At 41.6% G+C, this 23,616-nt stretch overlaps 1 protein-coding gene across 6 annotated transcripts in view; it reads right to left on the bottom strand.

Moving 5' to 3' along the window:
* The window catches only part of LOC126198831 (vascular endothelial growth factor receptor kdr-like), a 609,899-nt gene that overhangs the window by 66,606 nt on the left and 519,677 nt on the right, over nucleotides 1-23,616 (bottom strand). For all 6 annotated transcript variants that reach the window (XM_049935408.1, XM_049935407.1, XM_049935406.1 and 3 more), the window contains 3 exons: nucleotides 17,852-18,029; nucleotides 17,650-17,747; nucleotides 13,793-13,943 (listed from right to left, as the gene is read on the bottom strand). In XM_049935408.1, the coding sequence (XP_049791365.1) occupies nucleotides 13,793-13,943; nucleotides 17,650-17,747; nucleotides 17,852-18,029 (427 nt within the window). The remainder of the gene's footprint in view (nucleotides 1-13,792; nucleotides 13,944-17,649; nucleotides 17,748-17,851; nucleotides 18,030-23,616) is intronic.

Below are 23,616 nucleotides of genomic sequence, written 5' to 3'. Positions count from 1 at the left end.
TTAAAGACCAAAAGGTACCCGCCTCTGGAAGCCTTTACTTCTGTTTAGTTCAAGACGAGTCAAGACCTATCATATTTCGTGATTTATTTACACTTAACTTGTGTTTACCAAGAGTCAAAGAAGCATACCTAAAACAGGAGGGTGGGAGGGGGGTGGAGAGTGGCAGAAAGAGACCGTAGACCAAGATCTGAACACAGTGAAAGGCTTTAAGCAGATGTAGTTTGCAGTACTGGTATAGGGATGAAGAAACTTTCACAGGACAGACAAGTGTACAAAGCTGTATAACACCTTCCTTCGGACTACAGATCCCACATCAACAACTCTTCCGAGAGTGGAAGATAGTCAACCTCTTGTATACCCACATTCTATTTTTATATGTAGCCTTTGTGCTAAACTTTTACAGGTACCAAACTGCATATACCAAGTTATCAAAGTTTTATGACAACAAACTGTTGGTGAACTGCTTATTAGTATGAAAGTAACTATCATTACCACATAAATTTGTTCTCTTTCACAACATTTGTCTTACATGCAAACAGAAGAACTCAACACCTTATAACCCAGCTGACAAAATTTCATTAATATACAAACGAAAAAGCAGCAATCTCAAGACGGAATATTGGTGACACCAAACATGATTTCTTTCCTAACAGATTAAGCCATACGTTAATTAATGGGTCTTCTGTTTAGACATCCTTTGTTTCCTTTTGTAAAGGTACAGCTTAAACCATTTTCCAGTACACACTGTGCTGTCACTGCGTTCCAAATTACATAAATGATTATTTGAGTCAGCAGTCTTTTAAGTGGTTACATGTAGCCAAACTATTATTCTCAGAGCAGCACTTGCACCCTATGTCCTTAATTATTTATTGAATGTATTCCAATCTCTGTCTCCCACTGCAGTTTTTACCCTATACATCTCCTTCAAGTAACCTGGAAGTTATTCCTTGATGTGTTAACACGTCATTTTATCCCATCCCTTCTTGTCCATGTTTTCTGAAAATTCCTTTCTTCACCAATTCTACAAAGAACCTCTTAATCTCTTGTCAGCCTACCTAGTTTTCAACATTCTATTGTAGTATCACATCTCAAATTATTCAGTTCTCTTCTTTTCCAGTGGTCACATAGTCCACGATTACTTCCATACAATGCTATGCCCCAAACCTACATTATCTTGAGATTGCTTCTTCAGATTAAGACCAATGTTTGCCAGTAACAGACATATGTTTATCAGGAATGCCATCAGTGCCTGTGCTAGTTTGCTTATATCCACCTTGCTTTGTCCTTCATGTGTTACTTTGCATCCAAGGTAAGAGAATGCCTGTCTTCATCCTTTGTGATTCCAAGTTTGATGTTAAGATTACCACTAATCCCTTTTCTGTTATTACTCATTACTTTCATCTTCCTTGGACTTACTCTAAATCTGTAATCTATGTTCATAACATTGTTCATTCCATGGAAACATCCGTAATTTTTCTTCACTATCATTCAAGATAGCAATGTCATGAGCGAATTTTGTCACTTATTTTTTCATCCTAAATACTACTCCCACAGCTGAACCTTTCTTTCATTTGTGTCATTGCTTCTTTGATGCATAGATTGAACAGTGTCACAGTGACTGCACTCCTACCTTGCAGCTGTTTAATCCGAGCACTTCATTCTTGGTCTTTAACAATTATAGTTCCCTGATAGTTCTGAAACATCTTGTATATTACCCACCTTTCTCTAGCTTACTCCAAATTTTCTCAGACTTTCAAACACCTTGCATCATTTTACATTGCCAATTCTTTTTCTAGGTTGACAAATCCAATTAACATGTCTTTATTTTTCATAATTCTTGCTTCCATTATCAAGCATAGCATCAGAATTGGCTCACTGGTGCTTTTACCTTTACAAAGGCCAAACTGATCGTCTAAAAGCTCCTAGATTTTCTTTTCCATTCTTCTGTATATTACTGTATTCTTATCAGCAGGGATGAATAAGACATTAAGCTGAATGTGCAACACTTCTCATACTCATCTGCTACTGTGATCTCCAGGATTATGTGAATCATATTCCTCGAAGTCTCGTGGTATGTCTGCTACTGTGATCGCCAGGATTGGGTGGATCATATTCCTCGAAGCATCATAGATTCTACACACCATTCGAAACTCTAATAAATTGATACATCCTTCCATCTTGACTCCCACTTCTTTAATCATAGAAGTCTTTAGTGTATTCTTTCCATCTTATTTGCTCTCTCCTCTGCAACTGACTGTGGAGATCCCCTTCACACTCTATGTTGACACAGTGGCTTTAATGTTGCTGTAACCTGTTTTGACTCATCCACACAGTGAATCGGTGTTTCTGATGGCCAATTCTTTGCAATTTCTTCACATTTTTTCCTGTGGTTATTTTGTCTTTGCTTCCCTGTTCAACAGAACAAGCTGGGACTATCCTACTTATTCTTATACTACTACTGACATCAATATAATTTTGTTTTCATTTTTTAAGAGCACATATACAAAGTAACACAAAACATCTAATTTCTTATTCATGCTTTATTTCATTGAAATTTATTAGTAATTGGAAAGTTTTTAGGCTGCCGATAATATGACATTTAATTGTTGGTGCTAATGCTGTTGCACTGTTTGTCTTTAGCCTGAAAACTGGTTTGATGTAGGTCTCAACACTGCTCCATCCTATGCAAGCATCTTCATCTCCAAATAACTATTGCAGCCTGCATCCTTTAGGACCTGCTTACTGTATTTATCTCGGTTTCCCTTTACTATTTTTGTCCCTCCCCTGTTGCCAGAAACAAAGTGGATCACCAGGTGACTCAACATGCAGCTGAGCACATCATGCTCAGTTTCAATGGCCACTGCACAACCCGGACTATTTGGATCCTTCCCTCTACCACCAGCCTCTTTGAACCACACAGATGGGAGTTGTCCTTACAACACACCCTTTGCTCCCATAATCATCCGGCATCAATCTCCAGTAACCCACTGTCCCCACAAACTACACACAACAGTTACCCCTTCCTCCATCCTGTCACCACCTCCCAATTCACGTCACCTTCAGCATGTGTCGCTCCCCACAGGCTCAGACAGCCGTGCATGACATGGCTAGCCCCTTTACCTGCCACCCTTCCTTCCCTGCATCCCCAGCCTGCAAACCAGCTGCCTCCCTCCAAGTCACTGGCCATCCACCTCCAATCCCTCTCCCTGCCTCTCTCTACCCACCCCACCTGGTAACCCTCACCAGATCCTAGTCCACCTGCAAAATACGGCACTGGCACTGTTCATCCAGCTGGTGAGCACGCAGCGCGTCTCTCTCTCTCTCTCTCTCTCTCTCTCTCTCTCTCTCTCTCTCTCTCTCTCTCTCTCTGTGTGTGTGTGTGTGTGTGTGTGTGTGTGTGTGTGTGTGTGTGTGTGAGAGAGAGAGAGAGAGAGAGAGAGAGAGAGAGAGAGAGAGAGAGAAATTATTATTTCTTGACTTTCTCAGACGTTAAGTCTGGTTAAAAATGGAAAGTGACGCGGACCTTGATCAAGTGTCACTTCCTTTTAACTGTACGGTATGTGTTATATTGCATTTAGGAACTTTCGGGTAATTGAGCATTTATCAATAATTACAGATTTCTGTAGCTGTATATACAAGTTTGGATGTAGCTGTATTGCATTGATGTACTGGTGGATATTGTGTGGTATGACTCCTGTAGTTGATAGTATAATTGGTATAATGTCAACTTTATCCTGATGCCACATGTCCTTGATTCCCTCAGCCAGTTGGATGTCTTTTTCAATTTTTTCTCCCGTTTTCTTTTGTATATTTGTTTTTTTTTTTTTTTTTTTTTTTTATTTTGGTTTTAGGGCGCAAAACTGCTATGGTCATTAGCGCCCGGTCCGCGACTGAGGAAAGAATAAAAACTGAAAATGGAAAACAGCAAAAATGGGAACAAAACTCAAAAAATTGGACACGAAAAGCAGAAACAAGGCTTAAAAGTCCACTACAGAGAGGGGTTGATGGTCCCCGATAAAACTTCAAATGACTGACGTCATTTCACTGTCACTAATAAACTGGAGAACGCGGTCGGCTGAGCGCGTGTCATCTGCTAAAATAGACGATAGATCAGGCGATAGCTGTAGACGGTAGCGTAACGGATTAAAATAGGGGCATTCAATTAAAAGGTGTCGTACCGTCGACAGCTGAGAGCAGTGGGGACAGAGTGGGGGAGGATCGCCGCTTAAAAGATGTCGATGGCTAAAAAGACAGTGCCCTATCCGGAGTCTAGCTAAAATGACCTCCTCCCGACGACGCGTTCGGGAGGAAGAGGTCCAAGCGCAAGGAAGGGCTTTCACTTCCCGCAATTTATTGCGGGGAAGTGTTGACCAATGCGCGTGCCATAAATGAGCAACTTTGCGACATAAACCGCTCCGTAGATCGGTGAAGGGAAGCGACTGAATAGCTGGCCGAGGAAGAGAAACTGCAGCCTTGGCTGCTATATCAGCCGCCTCATTCCCACAGATACCAGCGTGTCCCGGGAGCCAGAGGAACGCCACCGAGACGCCCCCCAGGTGGAGCAAGCGCAGACAGTCCTGAATCCGGTGGACCAGAGGGTGCACAGGGTAAAGAGCTTGGAGACTGAGGAGAGAGCTGAGAGAATCTGAGCAGATTACGTACTGTATCCGCTGATGGCGGCGGATGTAGTGGACAGCCTGGAGAACAGCGAAAAGCTCCGCAGTATAAACAGAACACTGGTCGGGAAGCCGAAAGTGATTTGGGGCGTCGCCAACAATATAGGCACTCCCTACACCCAACGATGTTTTCGAGCCGTCGGTGTAAATAAAGGTGGCGTCTGTCATTTGTGCACATAGAGCAGCAAATGCCCGACGATAAACAAGTGAAGGTGTACCATCCTTGGGAAATTGACAAAGATCACGGAGCAGACAGATCCGGGGACGAAGCCAAGGCGGTGCTGTACCCCAAGTTGTCAAGAAGGTTTTAGGAAAGCGGAAGGAAAGAGAATGGAGCAGTTGACGGAAGCGGACTCCCGGGGGTAGTAGGGAGGAGGAGCGGCCTGCATACCCTACATCAAAGGAGGCGTCGAAAAAAGGGTCGTGGGCTGGATTAGCAGGCATGGAAGACAGATGGCTAGCATAACGGCTCAGAAGGACCGCTCGCCGATTGGACAGCGGAGGTTCAGCAGTCTCAGCATAAAGGCTTTCCACAGGGCTAGTGTAAAAAGCTCCAGACGCTAAACGTAATCCACGGTGGTGGACAGAGTCGAGACGCCGAAGAATAGACGGCCGAGCAGAGGAGTAGACGATGCTTCCATAGTCCAATTTCGAGCGCACTAAGGCGCGATAGAGGCGGAGAAGGACCACTCGGTCCGCTCCCCAGGAGGTACCATTCAGGACACGGAGGGCGTTGAGCGTTCGCAGACAGCGAGCCGAAAGATAGGAAACGTGGGAGGACCAGCACAGTTTTCTGTCAAACATAAGACCCAAGAATTTAGTGACGTCTGAAAACGGAAGGTTGACAGGACCTAGATGTAAGGAGGGCGGAAGAAACTCCTTACGTCGCCAAAAATTAATACAAACGGTCTTACTGGGAGAAAAACGGAAGCCGGTTTCGAGGCTCCAAGAGTGGAGGCGATCGAGACATCCTTGAAGACGTCGTTCAAGAAGGCTGGTCCGTTGAGAGCTGTAGTAGATCGCAAAATCGTCCACAAAGAGGGAGCCCGAGACGTCAGGAAGGAGACAATCCATAATTGGATTTATAGCGATGGCAAACAGTACAACACTCAGCACGGAGCCCTGGGGTACCCCGTTTTCTTGAGAGAAAGTACGGGAGAGAGTAGTGTTCACCCGCACCCTAAATGTTCGCTCTGCCATAAATTCGCGAAGAAAAAGGGGCAGCCGGCCTCGAAAGCCCCAAGAGAACAGTGTGCGGAGGATGCCTGTCCTCCAACAGGTATCGTATGCTCTCTCCAGATCAAAAAATATTGCTACTGTTTGGCGTTTCCGGAGAAAATTGTTCATGATATAAGTGGAGAGAGCAACAAGATGGTCAACTGCAGAGCGATGCTTTCGGAATCCGCATTGGGCAGGTGTTAAAAGACTGCGGGATTCCAGCCACCAAGCTAAACGGTAATTCACCATACGCTCCAAAATCTTACAGACACTACTCGTGAGAGAAATGGGGCGATAACTAGAGGGGAGATGTTTGTCCTTTCCAGGTTTCGGAATGGGAACGACGATAGCTTCCCGCCATCGTCTGGGAAAGGTACTGTCGGTCCAAATTTGATTATAAAGGCGAAGGAGGTAACGCAGACTATGGGTTGATAAATGCAGCAACATTTGGACATGGATACCATCCGATCCAGGGGCGGAGGAGCGAGAAGAAGAGAGGGCATGTTGGAGTTCCCGCATGGAGAAAACAGTATTGTAGCTTTCGCGATTTTGAGAGGAGAAAGCAAGAGGTCGCACTTCCGCTGCACGTTTCTTCGGGAGAAACGCTGGCGGGTAATTTGAAGAGCTCGAAATCTCAGCGAAGTGCTGACCCAATGAGTTAGAAATTGCGACGGGGTCCACTAAGGTATCATGCGCGACAGTGAGCCCAGAGACCGGGGAGAAACTAGGCGCGCCTGAGAACCGTCGGAGCCGACTCCAAACTTCCGAGGAGGGAGTGAAGGTGTTAAAGGAGCTAATAAAGAATTGCCAGCTTGCCTTCTTGCTATCGCGGATGACGCGACGGCATCGCGCACGGAGTTGCTTATAGCAGATACAGTTTGCTAAAGTAGGATGGTGACGGAAAATGCGAAGAGCACGTCGCCGCTCACGGATTGCGTCACGGCATGCCTCGTTCCACCAAGGAACTGGGGGGCGCCGGGGCAATTCGGAGGTGCGTGGAATGGAACGTTCCGCAGCCGTAAGAATAACGTCGGTAATATGTGTGACCTCATCGTCGACGCTGGGGAAGCGACGGTCATCGAATGTCGCGAGAGACGAAAAAAGTGTCCAATCGGCTTGGGCAAACTTCCAGCGTCGCGGGCGCATATATGGCAGTTGAGGCTGCAGCCTAAGGACACATGGAAAGTGGTCACTCGAGTGCGTATCATCAAGGGCGAACCATTCGAAGCGCCGAGCAAGCGGAACAGTACCGATCGCAAGGTCCAAATGAGAGAAATTTGTCGTGGAGGCAGACAAAAACGTGGGGACCCCAGTGTTGAGGCAAACTAGATCCGCTTGGTGGAAGACATCTAGCAATAGGGAGCCACGTGGACAAGGATGTGGAGATCCCCAAAGCGGGTGGTGGGCATTGAAGTCCCCAACCAGCAAATAGGGGGGTGGAAGCTGACCAAGAAGATGAAGGAGATCAGCTCGTGCCATTGGTGTGGACGATGGAATGTATACAGTACAAAGAGAGAACGTGTATCAAGAAAGGGAAAGACGGACGGCGACAGCTTGGAAGGAACTGTCTAAGGGGATTGGATGATAATGGAGAGTATCATGGAGAAGAATCATGAGTCCTCCATGGGCTGGAGTGCCTTCCACAGAGGGGAGGTCATATCGGACGGACTGAAAATGAGGGAGAACAAAGCGGTCATTAGGACGCAGCTTTGTTTCCTGAAGACAGAAGATAACCGGCGAGTAGGATCGTAAGAGGATCGACAATTCATCCCGATTGGCTCGAATGCCGCGGATATTCCAGTGGATAATGGACATAGGGTGAACAGAAAATGGAGGAATGTGACCAAGGGTGCTGTCAACTCAACGACTGCTCAGAGCTTGCGACCGACAGCATGGAATGGCATTCGGCCGAAGGCAGAAGATCCTGATCCATAGGTTGGTCAGGAGCAGCTCCTGCCACCAGCGATCGGCCGGTTGACCGGCCACCAGCAGTGCGCCTCGGCGACACAGAAGACGGCCGAGGGCGATTTCCGCCAGGTGGCGCTGTGGATGGGACACGCCTTGGCGGAGAAGGAGAGGAACTGGGTTTCTTTGTAGCCTTCTTGGAAGTATGAGGTTTAGAGGAAGGAGGAACCGATGGTGGTGAAGTTGCCGTACGTAAAAACTCTTCAAGAGTATGCTCTTTCTTCGAAGACTTGGTGTCTGACTTTTGGGCTCGAGATTTAGCAGAACCCGACGAAGGGTGAGCCAAAGAGTGGGCAGGCGAAAGTGGTGAAGTTGAACGGGCGATCTTTGCTCTGGCCGATCAGACGACCGTGGCACTAAAGGTGAGGTCGCAAGTCTGCGTGGCCGCCTCCTTTGTTGGCCGAGGAGAAGCAAGGACAGTGCTGTATTTGCCTGTCTGAGGCACGGTGGGCTGTCGACTGGCGAACAACTTCCGAGCAGCAAAGGTCGACACCTTTTCCTTCACTCTTATCTCCTGGATGAGCTTTTCGTCCTTAAAAACTGGGCAATCTCTAGAGGAAGCAGCGTGGTCACCCATACAGTTGATGCAGCGAGGGGATGGAGGTGGACAAGCACCCTCATGGGCATCCCTGCCACACGTAACACATTTGGCCGGATTAGAACAGGACTGGCTGGTGTGATTGAATCGCTGGCACCGATAGCAACGCGTAGGGTTTGGGACGTAAGGACGAACGGAAATTATCTCATAGCCTGCTTTGATTTTCGAAGGGAGTTGCACTTTGTCAAATGTCAAAAAGACAGTGCGGGTTGGAATGATCTTCGTGTCAACCCTTTTCATAACCCTATGAACAGCCGTTACGCCCTGGTCTGACAGGTAGTGCTGAATTTCTTCGTCAGACAGTCCATCGAGGGAGCGTGTATAAACAACTCCACGCGAGGAATTTAAGGTACGGTGCGGTTCCACCCGGACAGGGAAAGTGTGTAGTAGTGAGGTACGCAGCAATTTTTGTGCCTGGAGGGCACTGTGTGTTTCTAATAACAGGGTGCCATTCCGTAATCTGGAACAAGACTTTACAGGACCTGCAATTGCGTCGACACCTTTCTGAATTATGAAAGGGTTGACTGTGGAGAAGTCGTGACCTTCGTCAGACCGAGAAACAACAAGGAACTGTGGCAACGATGGAAGAACTGACTGTGGTTGAGACTCAGTGAACTTACGTTTGTGAGCAGACATAGTGGAAGATGAGGAAACCATTGCGGAAGAATCCCCCATGATTACCGGCGTCTCCGATGGCGCGCTCCTCCCTTGTGGGGGCCCTCTCTGAGGGCACTCCCGCCTTAGGTGATTGTTCACACCTCAGGTCACACCTCCCGACAAACGGACGGAGGGACCAATCGGCACTTTCGGAAGGTATCAGCTCGGGTAATCACCCCTCCCTGGGCCTGGCCGTTACCAGGGGGTACGTACGTGTCCTACCTGTCTACCCGGGGCAGGGAATTACGCGTTACCCCGTCACCGGCTACGCATGGAAGTGCGTGGGTCGGCCTTCAGACACGCACAGGGAGGAAGAAAGAGAAAGGGAAAGGGAAAGGAAAGAAGAGGTCTCAAACGCCGCAGCGGAGAAAAGGGTAGAGAGAAGAGGTAAGGAAAAGAGAAGGACAAAGGAAGGACGAAGACTTACAAGTAAGGAAGGCGAAGAATGTGGTAGATTTACAAGCGTCCGTCTCCGGACGTAGGCACAAACCACTCCCCCAGAGGGGGAGAAAAGGAAGGAAGGAGCCATAGGTGAGGGGGGGGGGCGAAGATGGGGGATGGGGAAGGATGCGGAAAGGGAAGGTATGCAGCCCGGAAAGGAAGGAAGGCCACATCAGCTCGGGGTCCCGTGCTCGCTACGCACGTATCCACAAAAGAGTTGTGGATCCCCTGGGGGGGTATATTTGTTGTATTGGGTATGGATATTTCGATTAGTTGTGTTAATTTCTTCTTTTTATTGGTGAGTATGATGAAAGGTTTGTTACGTGGTGGTGTTTTGTCTGTTATAATGGTTCTGTTCCAGTATAATTTGTATTCATCATTCTCCAGTACATTTTGTGGTGCATACTTGTCTGTGGGAACATGTTGTTTTATAAGTTTATGTTGTAAGGCAAGCTGTTGATGTATTATTTTTGCTACATTGTCATGTCTTCTGGGGTATTCTGTATTTGCTAGTATTGTACATCCGCCTGTGATGTGATCTAATGTTTCTATTTGTTGTTTGCAAAGTCTGCATTTATCTGTTGTGGTATTGGGATCTTTAATAATATGCTTGTTGTAATATCTGGTGTTTATTGTTTGATCCTGTATTGCAATCATGAATCCTTCCGTCTCACTGTATATATTGCCCTTTCTTAGCCATGTGTTGGATGCGTCTTGATCGATGTATGGCTGTGTTAGATGATACGGGTGCTTGCCATGTAGTGTTTTCTTTTTCCAATTTACTTTCTTCGTTTCTGTTGATGTTATGTGATCTAAAGGGTTGTAGAAGTGGTTATGAAATTGCAGTGGTGTAGCCGATGTATTTATATGAGTGATTGCTTTGTGTATTTTGCTAGTTTCTGCTCATTCTAGAAAGAATTTTCTTAAATTGTCCACCTGTCCATAATGTAGGTTTTTTATATCAATAAATCCCCTTCCTCCTTCCTTTCTGCTTAATGTGAATCTTTCTGTTGCTGAATGTATGTGATGTATTCTATATTTGTGGCATTGTGATCGTGTAAGTGTATTGAGTGCTTCTAGGTCTGTGTTACTCCATTTCACTACTCCAAATGAGTAGGTCAATATTTGTATAGCGTAAGTATTTATAGCTTTTGTCTTGTTTCTTGCTGTCAATTCTGTTTTCAGTATTTTTGTTAGTCTTTGTCTATATTTCTTCTTTTAGTTCTTCTTTAATATTTGTATTATCTATTCCTATTTTTTGTCTGTATCCTAGATATTTATAGGCATCTGTTTTTTCCCACGCTTCTATGCAGTCGCTGTGGTTATCCAATACGTAATCTTCTTGTTTACTGTGTTTTCCCTTGACTATGCTATTTTTCTTACATTTGTCTGTTCCAAAAGCCATATTTATATCATTGCTGAATACTTCTGTTATCTTTAGTAATTGGTTGAGTTGTTGATTCGTTGCTGCCAGTAGTTTTAGATCATCCATGTATAGCAAATGTGTGATTTTGTGTGGGTATGTTCCAGTAATATTGTATCCATAATTTATGTAAAAACAAAGATGATGTGACTTACCGAACGAAAGCGCTGGCAGGTCGATAGACACACAAACAAACACAAACACACACACACAAAATTCAAGCTTTCGCAACAAACTGTTGCCTCATCAGGAAAGAGGGGAAGGAGAGGGAAAGACGAAAGGATGTGGGTTTTAAGGGAGAGGGTAAGGAGTCATTCCAATCCCGGGAGCGGAAAGACTTACCTTAGGGGGAAAAAAGGACAGGTATACACTCGCACACACGCACATATCCATCCACACATATACAGACACAAGCAGACATATTTAAAGACAAAGGGTTCGCCCAGATGTTGCTCCAGCAGTGTTCCATGTCTTTTATGTTTGGTGGATTGTCTACTTTAATGTGTGTGTTAGCTATTGTCTGGTAAAATTTCTTTTGGTTTGTGTTGAATGTTTGGTTTTGTTTCCTTCTATTTTCACTTTTTTTGTATCTTCTAAGTCGTTTGGCGAATGCTTGTAATTTCTGCTTCTTTTCATCTAATTGCTCTATCGCTTCTTGTTGTGAGATTTTACCTAACCTTTTTCGTTTTTTTTTTTTTTTTTTTTCTGACATTTCATTTCTTATAAATTGTGTTAGCTGTCCAATGTCCTTTCTCAGTTTTTCTATTCTGATCTGTAGCCTGTGTTGCCATGCTGGTTTTGTGGGTTTCTTCTGTGTGTTGGTTGGTTCTGATCTCTGCCTAGTGTGTATATTTAGTGTAGTGAGTGCTCCTATATAAACCAGTAGTTGTAACTCTTCCATAGTTGTGTTTTTATTTATTTTGTTGTGTATGATTGTGTTGATAGTTTTTATTGTTGTTTCGACTTATAGGTTATTTGGCGGTCTATGCAAGAATGGTCTAATGTCTGTATTTGTGTCTTTGTATTCTATATATGTCAGCTGAAATTTTTCTTCTATATCTAACATGTGTGTCACTTCGTGTTCTATTTGTGCTTGTTCTGGTGGCTGTCTTAAGATTTCGTTTTCCTCTGATTGTTTAATTGATGCGTGTTGTTCTTTGTTTGTTTGCTCTGGGATGTTTGAGTCCATTACTGTATTTTCTTCTTCTTCTGGTTGCACATTATTTTGTTCCAGTATTTGTTGTACTTGTTGTTTGATGTTTTCTAATTCTGACTGGGGTATCCTGTTATTTTTGATTATTACACGGATCTGATCAGCTAGTCGTTGTTCTGTTAAAAATTTTAATTCTGGGTATCTGGTAATAAATGTTGTGTATACTTGTGATCTGTATCCAGTTGTGTTGGTTCCTAGGTTTGTTGCTTGGTAATAACAGAACATGAGGTGTCTATTAACTTCATCTGACCATCTCATCCTCTGTCTTTGTTTTCCTTCTAGGGTGTTTGCAGGAAGCATATCCTGCAAAACACCTCTATTTGGATTTAAATCATTTTCAAGTTGGCTAGCAGTTGTTACCATTGTGGGCGGGCATAGGGTTCAAGCGTTGTCCCCGACCACGACGGTGCTTGTCCGAGGCTTCTTTAGTTCTGTCCTGAACCAACTAATCACACTAAAAGGGGGATTAGCCCTATTAGTGGTTTGTTCTTTTCATCTCCTTTTACGACTGGCAGAACATACCGGAGGTCTATTCTTTTCCCGGGCCTCCACGGGAGTATTATTATTATTATTATTATTATTATTATTATTATTATTATTATTAATCCAGACGCTAGCAAGTTTTTTCTTTCTTTTGTGTGCCTGTCGATGACTCAGCATTTCTGCATGTTGGAGAGCCGTCTCCTTTAATCCAAAAGTATACATTCTACCAGAACTTTCTTACAACATTAATGACCATTGAAACTTCCTGGCAGATTAAAACTGTGTGCCCGACCGAGACTTGAACTCGGGACCTTTGCCTTTCGCGGGCAAGTGCTCTACCAACTGAGCTACCTACGCACAACTCACGCCCGGTACTCACAGCTTTACTTCTCCCAGTACCTCGTCTCCTACCTTCCTACCTACCTTAATGACCATTGTTACAGAATTCTATGAATCTCTGATTTATGTCCTCTATCCAAATCAAAACCAAATGACTGCTATCATATCTGAAAACAATACTGCAATTTATAAGCTGTGCACTCACCTTGTGTATGAGGTTAGCTGTTTTCATCACTTCAATTAGATGTCTAAAGGAATGCAGGATGTCTTGATACCTGCTGGCAGGTATCATTCATTCATGTTCATATGAACTACATTCATTGATGTTCATATGAACTACATTCTGCAATTGACTGCCTTCACTGGGGTGTGCTAATAGCTACTGCCAGAACTGCCTCCATATCTCTTGGCAGAATCCTCTACAAACAAACTAAGTACACATTGTTCTTTCCTTCCAACTGCGAACTCCATTATCCAACTGATGGTAAAGCCCCATAAGAGCACACATACCAAGCACATAAGAACTTTGTTTTATAGTAGGAAAATTTTGGTAGACTGTGGAAGCTTTAGAAGTAAAGGAGACCACTCAACAAAAAGTAGAAGCATTGAGTCATCATCATCAACAATGTCTGCTTGCAGCACAGCTCTAGTCAGGAAGGTTATAGCTCATAGTACACAATTTGGGATGCAAGAACAATTGCGTGTAACTGCCTTGAACCCACGGTAGCATATACAGCATGGGAAGTCTTGTTATAAAATGCAATAGTTCAGACACTCACCGAGTCTTAACTTTTCTCGGGGAAACTCCCACTTCTTGTCATATGGAAGTAGTTCAGCCTGTTCATCAACAGGAAGGTCTGGATTCATGTTACTTATTGCCCCTTCTGTAAAATGCATAAGACCAGCAATCCTCTGTTCTTTGCGATTTTTCTGTTGAACAAAAGAGTTATTTTTAATTAAATCAATCCAATAGAAAATAAAATTCATGTTGTTTTAAAATTAAAATCAATTAGCAAGCTTTCCACTTTCTGTTACACTTCTAATGACACTACATATATGCATTTTACAACTGTTTCTTGCATAGGGAAAGAGGGTCTTTTCGTCTCTTTCCTTTGTTTCTTTTTTTCATTTATCTTGTGGTAAATAACTAGAATGGAGAACACCTTTCATTGTTTCATGTAGTGTAAAACATTCTGCTTCTATTATCTGAAATTTACGCCCACCAGAAGAATGCTAATATGTTCATGATTACTACTAAAGTTCTCAGTGCTTTGACCCCCTTACTTAAAGGTTTAAAATTGTGAGTATTATGTTGAGAGAGAAAAATGGAAACAAACCCATAAACAATGGAGTGTATCTCAGAAATATATAATTTTAGAACAGAATTTCAGTCCCATACTTACCTTCAGGAGAAATGTCAGACTGCTGACAGACACACTCAAGTTCCCTCTTCAGGGAAGGAGTGAGTGATAGACTGGGGCTAAAAAGGAAGGGCAGCTCACACAGACCCCAGGATGGTAAGACCCACTTATCCTCACAACTTGTGGATCCCTCTATCTTGGGGACGAAGTGAGCTGCCCTTTCGTAAAGGGACCATTATTTTTATTTCTATATTTCTATTGTTTTTTGGACCTGTTATCTTACACTTATAAAACAGGTCATACATTTCAATTTACTGACATCAGTTCGACAGTAGCAAGGGAGAGTGCATGCCTAGGTGCTAGGTGTGAAATTTACTATTGATTTGGGAAGTGTACAGTGATATTTTCACGTATTGCAGTGGTAGTCTGTGTTCTGTGCTGTTAATTGTCGCTAATCTATGTGATATCTTTGCTGTCTTTTCAGTTACTACGTACGATGTCAGTTTCTCATCAATATGTACACCTAAGTATCTCTTATGTTTGTGTGATATTCTTATGTTAACAATATGGAAAAGGTAGAGTGCCACTCAGCCCACAGAGGAAGTAGTGAGACTGATAAGTACAATGAAAAAGAATGCTAGAAATATTTCAGCTTTAGGATGAAGTCCTCCTCCAGAAGTAGGAAAAAACACACACAATCACACAGCAGTAATGCGCGCGCACGCGCACACAGCTCCTTAGTTTTAAAGAATATAACACCAGATCTAATTTTGGGCTTAGTTTTGAGTATGTAATAGATTTTCTAATTTATTTCGACTATTCCTAATTAATACTTTTGTTATAGGATGAAATCAGTAATTGTTTCACAACTTAAATGCTGTTGTTGACTTATAAACAAATATAAATATCTGTACTAATTATAAACATTTGGAAAACAAAACACTGGCATTCTATAAGTATTTATTTGGCTCTGTTCGAAAAGATGTTAGCAAAGCCAGCCCTTAATTCCAAAGTAATTACCAGTTTTGTCAAAAGTAAAGAACTATGAAACAACTGTGCAACTGTCTGCTACATCATTTAAAGTATTCTGTTTGAACTCCCACCCTCCCATTTATCAGCCAGTATAACAATGCAATACATCGACACATAGGACAATCAATGAAGAAATAAAGTACGCGAACATCACAGTCTCATTTGAACCGCTAGTGCAATAGTGTCAGCATTTTTTAAATTTCATTGTTAAACCAAGATGGGTCTTTTCGGTCCTTAATCCACTGACTTGGCATATACTTCTCTGAAGCATAATTTACAGTCCATTTAAACTCTGTCCACGATTCCTCTACATCCATCATACTGGAACTAAATTATCTTAATCCACTGTCTTTGTAAGATGATAACAACGGCTTATCTGTTCTTTCTAGCAGAAGTACTCTCCTAGCCTTCTTGATTAATTTATTAACTTTAGTAACCATAGTCGCTATAATGACACCATCTGGGTCTATTGCAAGCATATGAGCCAAATGGCAAAGGGTTGGGAGCAGTAGTGGAGAAGGAACAGACAAGGAAATTGCATAGGTTGGGTGGATAGCAGAATGCCACTGTGAGAAGGTTGGGTTGGGTAATTCTCATTTGAGGACACAATGAAAGACAGTTGATACCATGATGGAGAATGTGATTCAGTTGCTCCAGTCCTGAGCAATACTGAGTTGTGAGATGAGTGCTCCTTTGTTGCCACATAGTGGGTATGTGGGGGATAGTAGGTGATTTGTGGGATGAGGTACAGGTGATCAGTTTCTGAACAATGTTGGAAGGGTAATTTTGGTCTGTGAAGGCCTCAGTTAGACTGTTGAATAATTTGGAGCTTGTCACTACAGATGTAACAAATATGGGATGCTAGATGGTGATGATGGTGAACAGCGGACTCGTGCAACGGTTGAGATGGAGGTTGACATCAAGGAAAGTAGCTTGCTGGGCTGAGGAGGACCAGATGAAGCAAATGAGGGAGGTGGTGTTGAGGTTCTGGAATAATGTCAGTAGGATGTCCTCACCCTCATTCCAGATCACGAAGATGTCATCAATGAATCTGAACTAACTGAGGGTGTTTGGGACTCCTGATGATTATGGAGGATTCCTCTAGATTGCCCATGAACAGGTTAGTGTAGGATGGTGCCATGTAGATGCCCACTGCAGTACAACGGATCTGTTTGTAGGTTATGCCTCCCCATCACATTCCTGCATGCTCCCACAGGCAGTACGAGCATCTCCTGCCACCTCTCCTCCCGCCCACCCCACTCACACATCTTGCTCACTCCCATTACCAACCCCCAGGTAGTTTGCTGCTCATGCCAGAAGTCACAGTTGGGCCTTATCAGGCAGTGGACATGTGTGCGTAACTACTACTTGTTTGAATGTGTAAAGTTTCCCACTTCTGACGGAGTTTGTCCAAAAACTGGAATATTTCTAGCCTTCTTTTTCAGTGTGTCCACCTGTGACTCTACACCTCCGATAAGTGGTGAGCCACACTGTCTTCTCTATATTATTGTTAATCAAGCCTGGACTTTCCATTGTTTGATTATGTTTATGTTATCTAGTTTAATTGCTGGATTTATTTACACTGTGCCTTTCAGAAGCCAGCATAATTTTTTATGTGGTGTTGTGGGATTTGTTTTGTCTGCACCCAGTGTTTGTTTATTTTAATGTACCACTGACTTTTTTGCTCAAGCTGAGCTCATGAGTCTGCAGAGACCATTAGCAACTGGTTGGCTGCATAAGCAATGATTCCAATGATGCAATAATTGAACTTGATTACATTTAATAGAGATGCTGTTGTGAAGTCCTATGCACTGATTCCTGCAGTCATCTCAAGAAGATTTCCTGAACAACTGGTATTTGCCTGCATGCCACTCGCCCATCATGTCATACAATGGTCAAGAAAGCTTGTATACAAGACAGAGGGTAACTGCAAATCTCTCAGCCTTGCAAACATGATAGACCAGCAAAGATTATTAAATTCGCCTGCTGAGTCAATAAGAAATTGTTAGTTCCGAAAGCTGGGACACTGTATGCATTCTGTTTGTGTTTAAGGAACGATAATACAGGAATGTCTGTAGGTGAATACTTTTATCCCCTTCTACAAATGCTACAGGGAATGAACTGACTTGCTTATATGTATACTAGTTACTGTACAAGCCATTTCCACCACAATACACAGCAAAGTTTAAACAAAAAAAAAATACTATGTGTTTAAGAAAAAAAGAAAAATTCACAATACTTACTCTGTCTCTTAGCATTTTTACAGCAAGTACAGCAGCGAGAATAAATATGACAAATAGAGCTACAGCAACAACAATACTTATTACTGTACCACCTTCATCTAAAAATAGAAAAAAAAGAGGTGTTAGAGAATCATCTGTGTTACTGGGTGATATTTTGTGCAATATCTTGTGTTATCAGGAACAGACACAAAAATGAACAAACCTTTGAATTTCAATGTAGCTGTTACTGATTTCCGGTCATTTTTATTTCTGGGATTTATGGCAGTACATGTGTACAACCCTGCATGTTCTGCTGTGAACTGTTTAATTACAAGAGTAGTATGGTTATGCATAAATTCTAATGATGTGTCATTTGGCTTCACAGGAAGTGGCTTTCCATCCTGGAATGAAAAATTACAGTTCAAACAAATGTAATCGTACTAATGAAACACACTTATCATTAAGCCGTAACACACAACCCACAGTATTTACAGAGGGCATTTTTCTTTTCCTGTTTTAATCTTTCAGGTAACTACAATAGCATGAACCATTTGTAACAGAATTATATAAATAGCTAACTAAAAATTTAGCAAAAAAGCAGCTTAATAAAAATGAAACTGATATGGCTAATAAAAACACAAAGGACAGACTGTGGATTAAAACTGGTCCTGACCCGATTGCGGCACTATTTTTGGAGGTTGGCACTATGATGTTTGTGAGACTGTTGTCTAGCAACAGCAGGGCCAGAGAGAGTGTGTTGTCCAACAGAGAGTGTGTGCATGGGGTAAAGAAAGAGTTGCTGGTAGACAGTCATCAGGACAGGTGCAGCCTGGCAGTGTTGTGGACTAGATGCCATAGCGGATAAATTCTAGTGTCTGATTCCACACATCAGCTTTGAGCAATTATGTCATTTCTGAGGCAAAGATGCAACACACAGACAATCTATGAAAGCAGTGGATCATACTCTACACCAAATGTAGCATACGATAAAATTACAATCACATTCATGCAGTTATTAACTCAGTCATGAATTATATCTAAACAAATGGAAGATAATGAAAATAATTAAGAACAAGAATTAAAAACAAATTTTCATGTCTGATAAGAGGTACACTCGCAATTTATGCAAGTAGAAAAGCACAGAGAACCCTTAAATTGCATTACAGTAAAGCGCATGGTGAAGACTTACTGTTACAAAATAGCATTAATTTTACTATTAATTACTGACTAATGGAAGAAGCACAGGGGAGGTTGGCGTTTTGGGCGAGGAGAAACTAAAATGTAACAGAAAAACAGGAAAATGAAATGAATGACAACAAATACGAAACAGTAGAATGAAATGTGGAGAAACCAACACACTAAATTCTAAAAGAAAAGGCAGTGTATGATTAACAAATATCTACAAAAATAAAGACTATCAGAATTGATAACTTGAATTAACCTATGTAGGTAAATTCCAGTTGAAGATTCCAACCACTCCATGATTCATAGGGAAATTATTTTTGCAGTTTTATGCACTGAAACTTAACAGCATTTTTACATTTGTAATTGCTCTCTAAAACTACTGCAGTGTACAACAAAAAACTAGAATCAGTAACTAGAACTGACCTATCTACGTCAATTCTAATTACCGATTCTGTTGGAATTTAGAATTGATGCCTCTGCTACATATTTATCTTTGCCGCAGTTGCTACGGACACTTTTATAGACGTTCCTATTAACATGGTTGTGTTTAGCCTACCCTTGTGTTACATTTGTTCTGTGCAAGTTCATAAAAGCATTTATGTTCACTTTCCAACCATAACCGCTTGTTTATTTCAAGGTTAAGTAACGACAGGTTATGGGCCCACGCAGAGTCACCCAGCGGTTTATTTTAAGTAAATAAAAACTATGTTTTTTCATCGCATCAAGATGCAGATACAGAACGCCAATATCATGAGTGGAGTCAGTGTTAATTCGTTGCCAGTAATTGAAAAACTGAAAGGAAGAGAAAATTACAATTTGCAATGAAAACTTATTTATAGCACGAACAATTGTGGCAATGTATAATGGGCGGGATAAAAGAAGTTAAGATATGCACCGGAAGAGCCAAAATAATCTTAGTTGATCCTGCTATTTATGTGAATCTGCAGCGCACATCTGCAAAAGAAGCATGGGATAAATTAAAACAAACTCAAGAGGATTCAGGACTTTATTGAAGAACAGGCTTGTTGAGAATGCTTCTCCTAACATGATTAGAGAACTGTTCAACTGTGGAAGAATACGTGTCAAGAATAATTTCAACATAATCAAACAAATTGAATGATTATAACTTTGAAGTGAAAGACAAGTGGGTAGGATGTATCTTGTTAGCTGGGCTGCCTAAAGAGTACAAACTAATGATAATGGCTTTAGAGAACTCCAACTCAATGATAACGGGCAATTCCATTAAAAACAAATTACTACAGAAAGTAAAGGATGAAGCGTGTGGCAACTCATATGTTAATGACATGGCACTCCATGCGAATAAAAAAGACAAGCAAATCAGCTCACACCACAATTCCAGAGGTCCAAGATGTTACAACTACAACAAATATGGACACACAGTGAAAAATTGTCGCAGTAAAAACAAGGCAAGTGAAAAATCAGTAATTAAATAAACATTCTTCATGATGCCACCATCAACTAAAGCTATGCACAAAGACTGGTTTGTGGATTCTGGTGCATCAGCTCACATGTCAAACCGTCCATGCGATTTACATTTTGTAGCGTCAGTTCCCAGTTAACAAGTGGCCGTGGCCAATAACAAAAATTTACCCGTTAAAGGGACAGGTTCCACGAATATTAAAGCTGTGGCATTCTGAGAGAAAATAAATATTAAGGTGATGGATGTAATTTATGTTCCTCAGCTGAGTACAAATTTACTTTTCATAAGCAAAAGAGTGCAACAGGGTCACTCAGTCATTTTTGACTATAGAGGCTGTCACATTTGAGATACAGATAAGAAATTGATAGCTACAGCATCGTTAATCAACGGAATGTATAGGATGGGACAACCAAGTGATCGCAATGCAGAAACAAAATATGAATTCCTGGTCTATTGATGTGAATCTGTGGCACAGAAGATTAGACCACCTGCACTCAGATGTGATGGAAGAATTACAAAACGGTTTGGCTAATGGCATCAAACATAAACATATCGGTTGTTCCATCCAGTTCAACAAAGAATTATTAAATCCAGAGATGTGATATTTAAAGAAGAAATAATTCAAGAGAATAATAACAAGCCAGGAACATGTGATCATTTGCTGGAACCAAACCAGATATATATTCCGTTTACAAATAAGGAGCAGAACATTACGATTCAAGATGACTCGAGGGACAACAGATTAGATAACCACACTTCAGAATAAACAGGCTCAGTTGAAATAGAAGAAGAATCAGAACCACCTCAGCAAGTGCTCAGAAGATCTTCTAGAACATCCATACCAAAGAAGATGGATGATTATGTGACCTATTGTACTAAAGAAGATTCACAAGAATCAGAGCCATCAACTTTGGAAGAAGCTTTGCAATCGAAGATCCTACAAGAGAAATGGTTTCAAGCAATAGAAGAAGAATTGAAGTCACATGCGGAAAATAAAACTTGGGAATCAGCTATCCTCCCTCAAGGCAAAAAAGCGTTTGATGCTAGGTGGGTCTTTAAGATCAAAAAGAGACTTACAATGACAGATAATTCGCCATAAAGTTTGACTTTTAGTTAAGGGATGTTCACAAGTTAAAGGTTTAGACTATGAAGAAACATACTCACCAGTGATACGATACAATTCACTCAGATATTTGTTTAGTCTACCTGCTAAATACGACTTTGACAATGATCATTGTGATGTGGTGACAGCTTTTTTGCAAGGTGACTTGAAAGAAGAAATTTATGTTAAAATTCCCACAGTTGACTACGTGACAAAAACAGTCAAATATGAAGGTACTAAAATACTTGAGAAAGCTGTGTATGGACTTAAACAGGGAAGTCGCTGTTGGAATATCAAACTGGACAAAGTTCTACTAAGTTTAAATTTCAGCAGGACCACCGCTGATCCATATGTTTATCACAGAAACCAAGAAAGTGATATATTAATTGTAGCTGTTTACGTAGATGACATATGATATTTTGTAACAATATGCAACAGAAAAATCCATTTAAAGAACTAAAGGAATAACCTAAACTAAAGGACCTTGGAGAAGTATCCAATTGTCTAGGGATCTGAGTGACAAGAGATCATAAACTTGGACTTGTATGGTTGAATCAGACTTGTTATATAAATCAGATTTTATGAAGGTAATACATGGAAGACTGTAATCCAGTATCCACTCTGCTTGACAATAACCAAACATTAACTCATGAAATGAGCCCAAAAACAGAGAGAGAAAGAGATGCCATGAAGAAGGACCCATATAAAGAAGCCATAGGTAGCTTAATGTATGCACAACTAGGTACTAGACCAGATCTAGCGTACTCAATTGGAGTTTTGAGTCTGTTTAATAATAACCCTGGAATATCCCACTGGCAAGCTGTAGTGAATCCTAAGGTATATAAAGGGAACTAAAGACTTCAAGCAACAATTTTCCAAAGATGATCATGACATCACAGGTTACACTGATGCTGACTGAGCTGGGGACATAGGAGATAGAAAATCAACCACTGGTCTTTTATTTATTTTGCACGGTGCAGCAATTTCATGGAATAGTACAAAAACAACCAACAGTAGCTCTCTCAATGACAGAAGCAGAATATATGACTTTAACTTCTGCATGTCATGAAGCACTTTGGCTGCAACGTCTGCAAAGAGAGAGATCCCCTTTCCCAAAACAGGGCTCGATAAGATTGTTTTGAGACAACAAAGGTGCAATTGATCTGTCAAAGACAAGTGCATGCAAAGGTCGCACGGAACACATTGACACCAGGCATCATTTCATCATGGAAAAGATAGATACAGGAGAAATCACAGAGGAGCAAATTTCCGCAAATGGAATGCTTGCAGATATGACGACGGAGCCACTGCCAAGAACCAGACATCAGCAACTAACACAAGAATTTGAACTCCGAGAATGAAGTAATGAGACACATCGCTTCTAGTGGGGGTGTTTGAATTTAGAATCAATGCCTCTGCTACATATTTATCTTTGCCGCAGTTGCTACGGACACTTTTATAGACGTTCCTATTAACATGGTTGTGTTTTGCCACCCTTGTGTTACATTCATTCTGTGCATGTTAATAAAAGCATTTATGTTCACTTTCAAACCCTAACTGCGTGTTTATTTCAAGTTCAATAACAACAGATTCCAAAACTAATTTTTTTGCAGTAGTTCCGAGAAAAATCAGAATTGCAGAAATCATATTAGCCTACATCTTTGTGCACACACATGCTGAAGAAATGATGTAATTAATGAATTATTGAATGGTTGGAATCAGCAACTAGAATTGATCTATATAGAAAGGAGAAGACTGGACCAAGGAGAAGAGACGATTGCAAGGCAAAAGAGAGGCCTATGTTCCATACAAACACAGCCAGAGGCTGGAAACTGTCCATCATGATGATGATGATGATGATGATGATGAAGAGGACAATTCTAGTTACTAATTACAGCTATTCGATGGCTCATAATTTTGGACATATTTGCAGTAAATATGTGGACTATGTTTTTGTAGGATCTCTAGATTTCTTACTGATCTCAGAACTACTACGAAAAACTAATAAATACTATACATAAAGCTTCCAAATTTTTCTCTTTTTCATACTAGTGAAGAAAGTAATACCATATGCAAAAATCTTATAACACTTTAGTGCATACACTACTTGTTAAAACGCTCTAAATAACAAACTGTGGAATGGTTGGAATCGGTAAGTAGAATTGAACTATATAGCCCAATTCCAGTTACCGATTCCAGTACTTGTTAGACCCTACTTCTTGTCAATTTTCGCTACTTGTAACTAGTCCCATCAGATTTA

This window comes from Schistocerca nitens, chromosome 8 (assembly GCF_023898315.1).
Source record: "Schistocerca nitens isolate TAMUIC-IGC-003100 chromosome 8, iqSchNite1.1, whole genome shotgun sequence".
Lineage (NCBI taxonomy): Eukaryota > Metazoa > Arthropoda > Insecta > Orthoptera > Acrididae > Schistocerca > Schistocerca nitens.
Note: the sequence above shows the minus strand (reverse complement) of the source record. Positions and strands in the feature narration are given on the sequence as shown.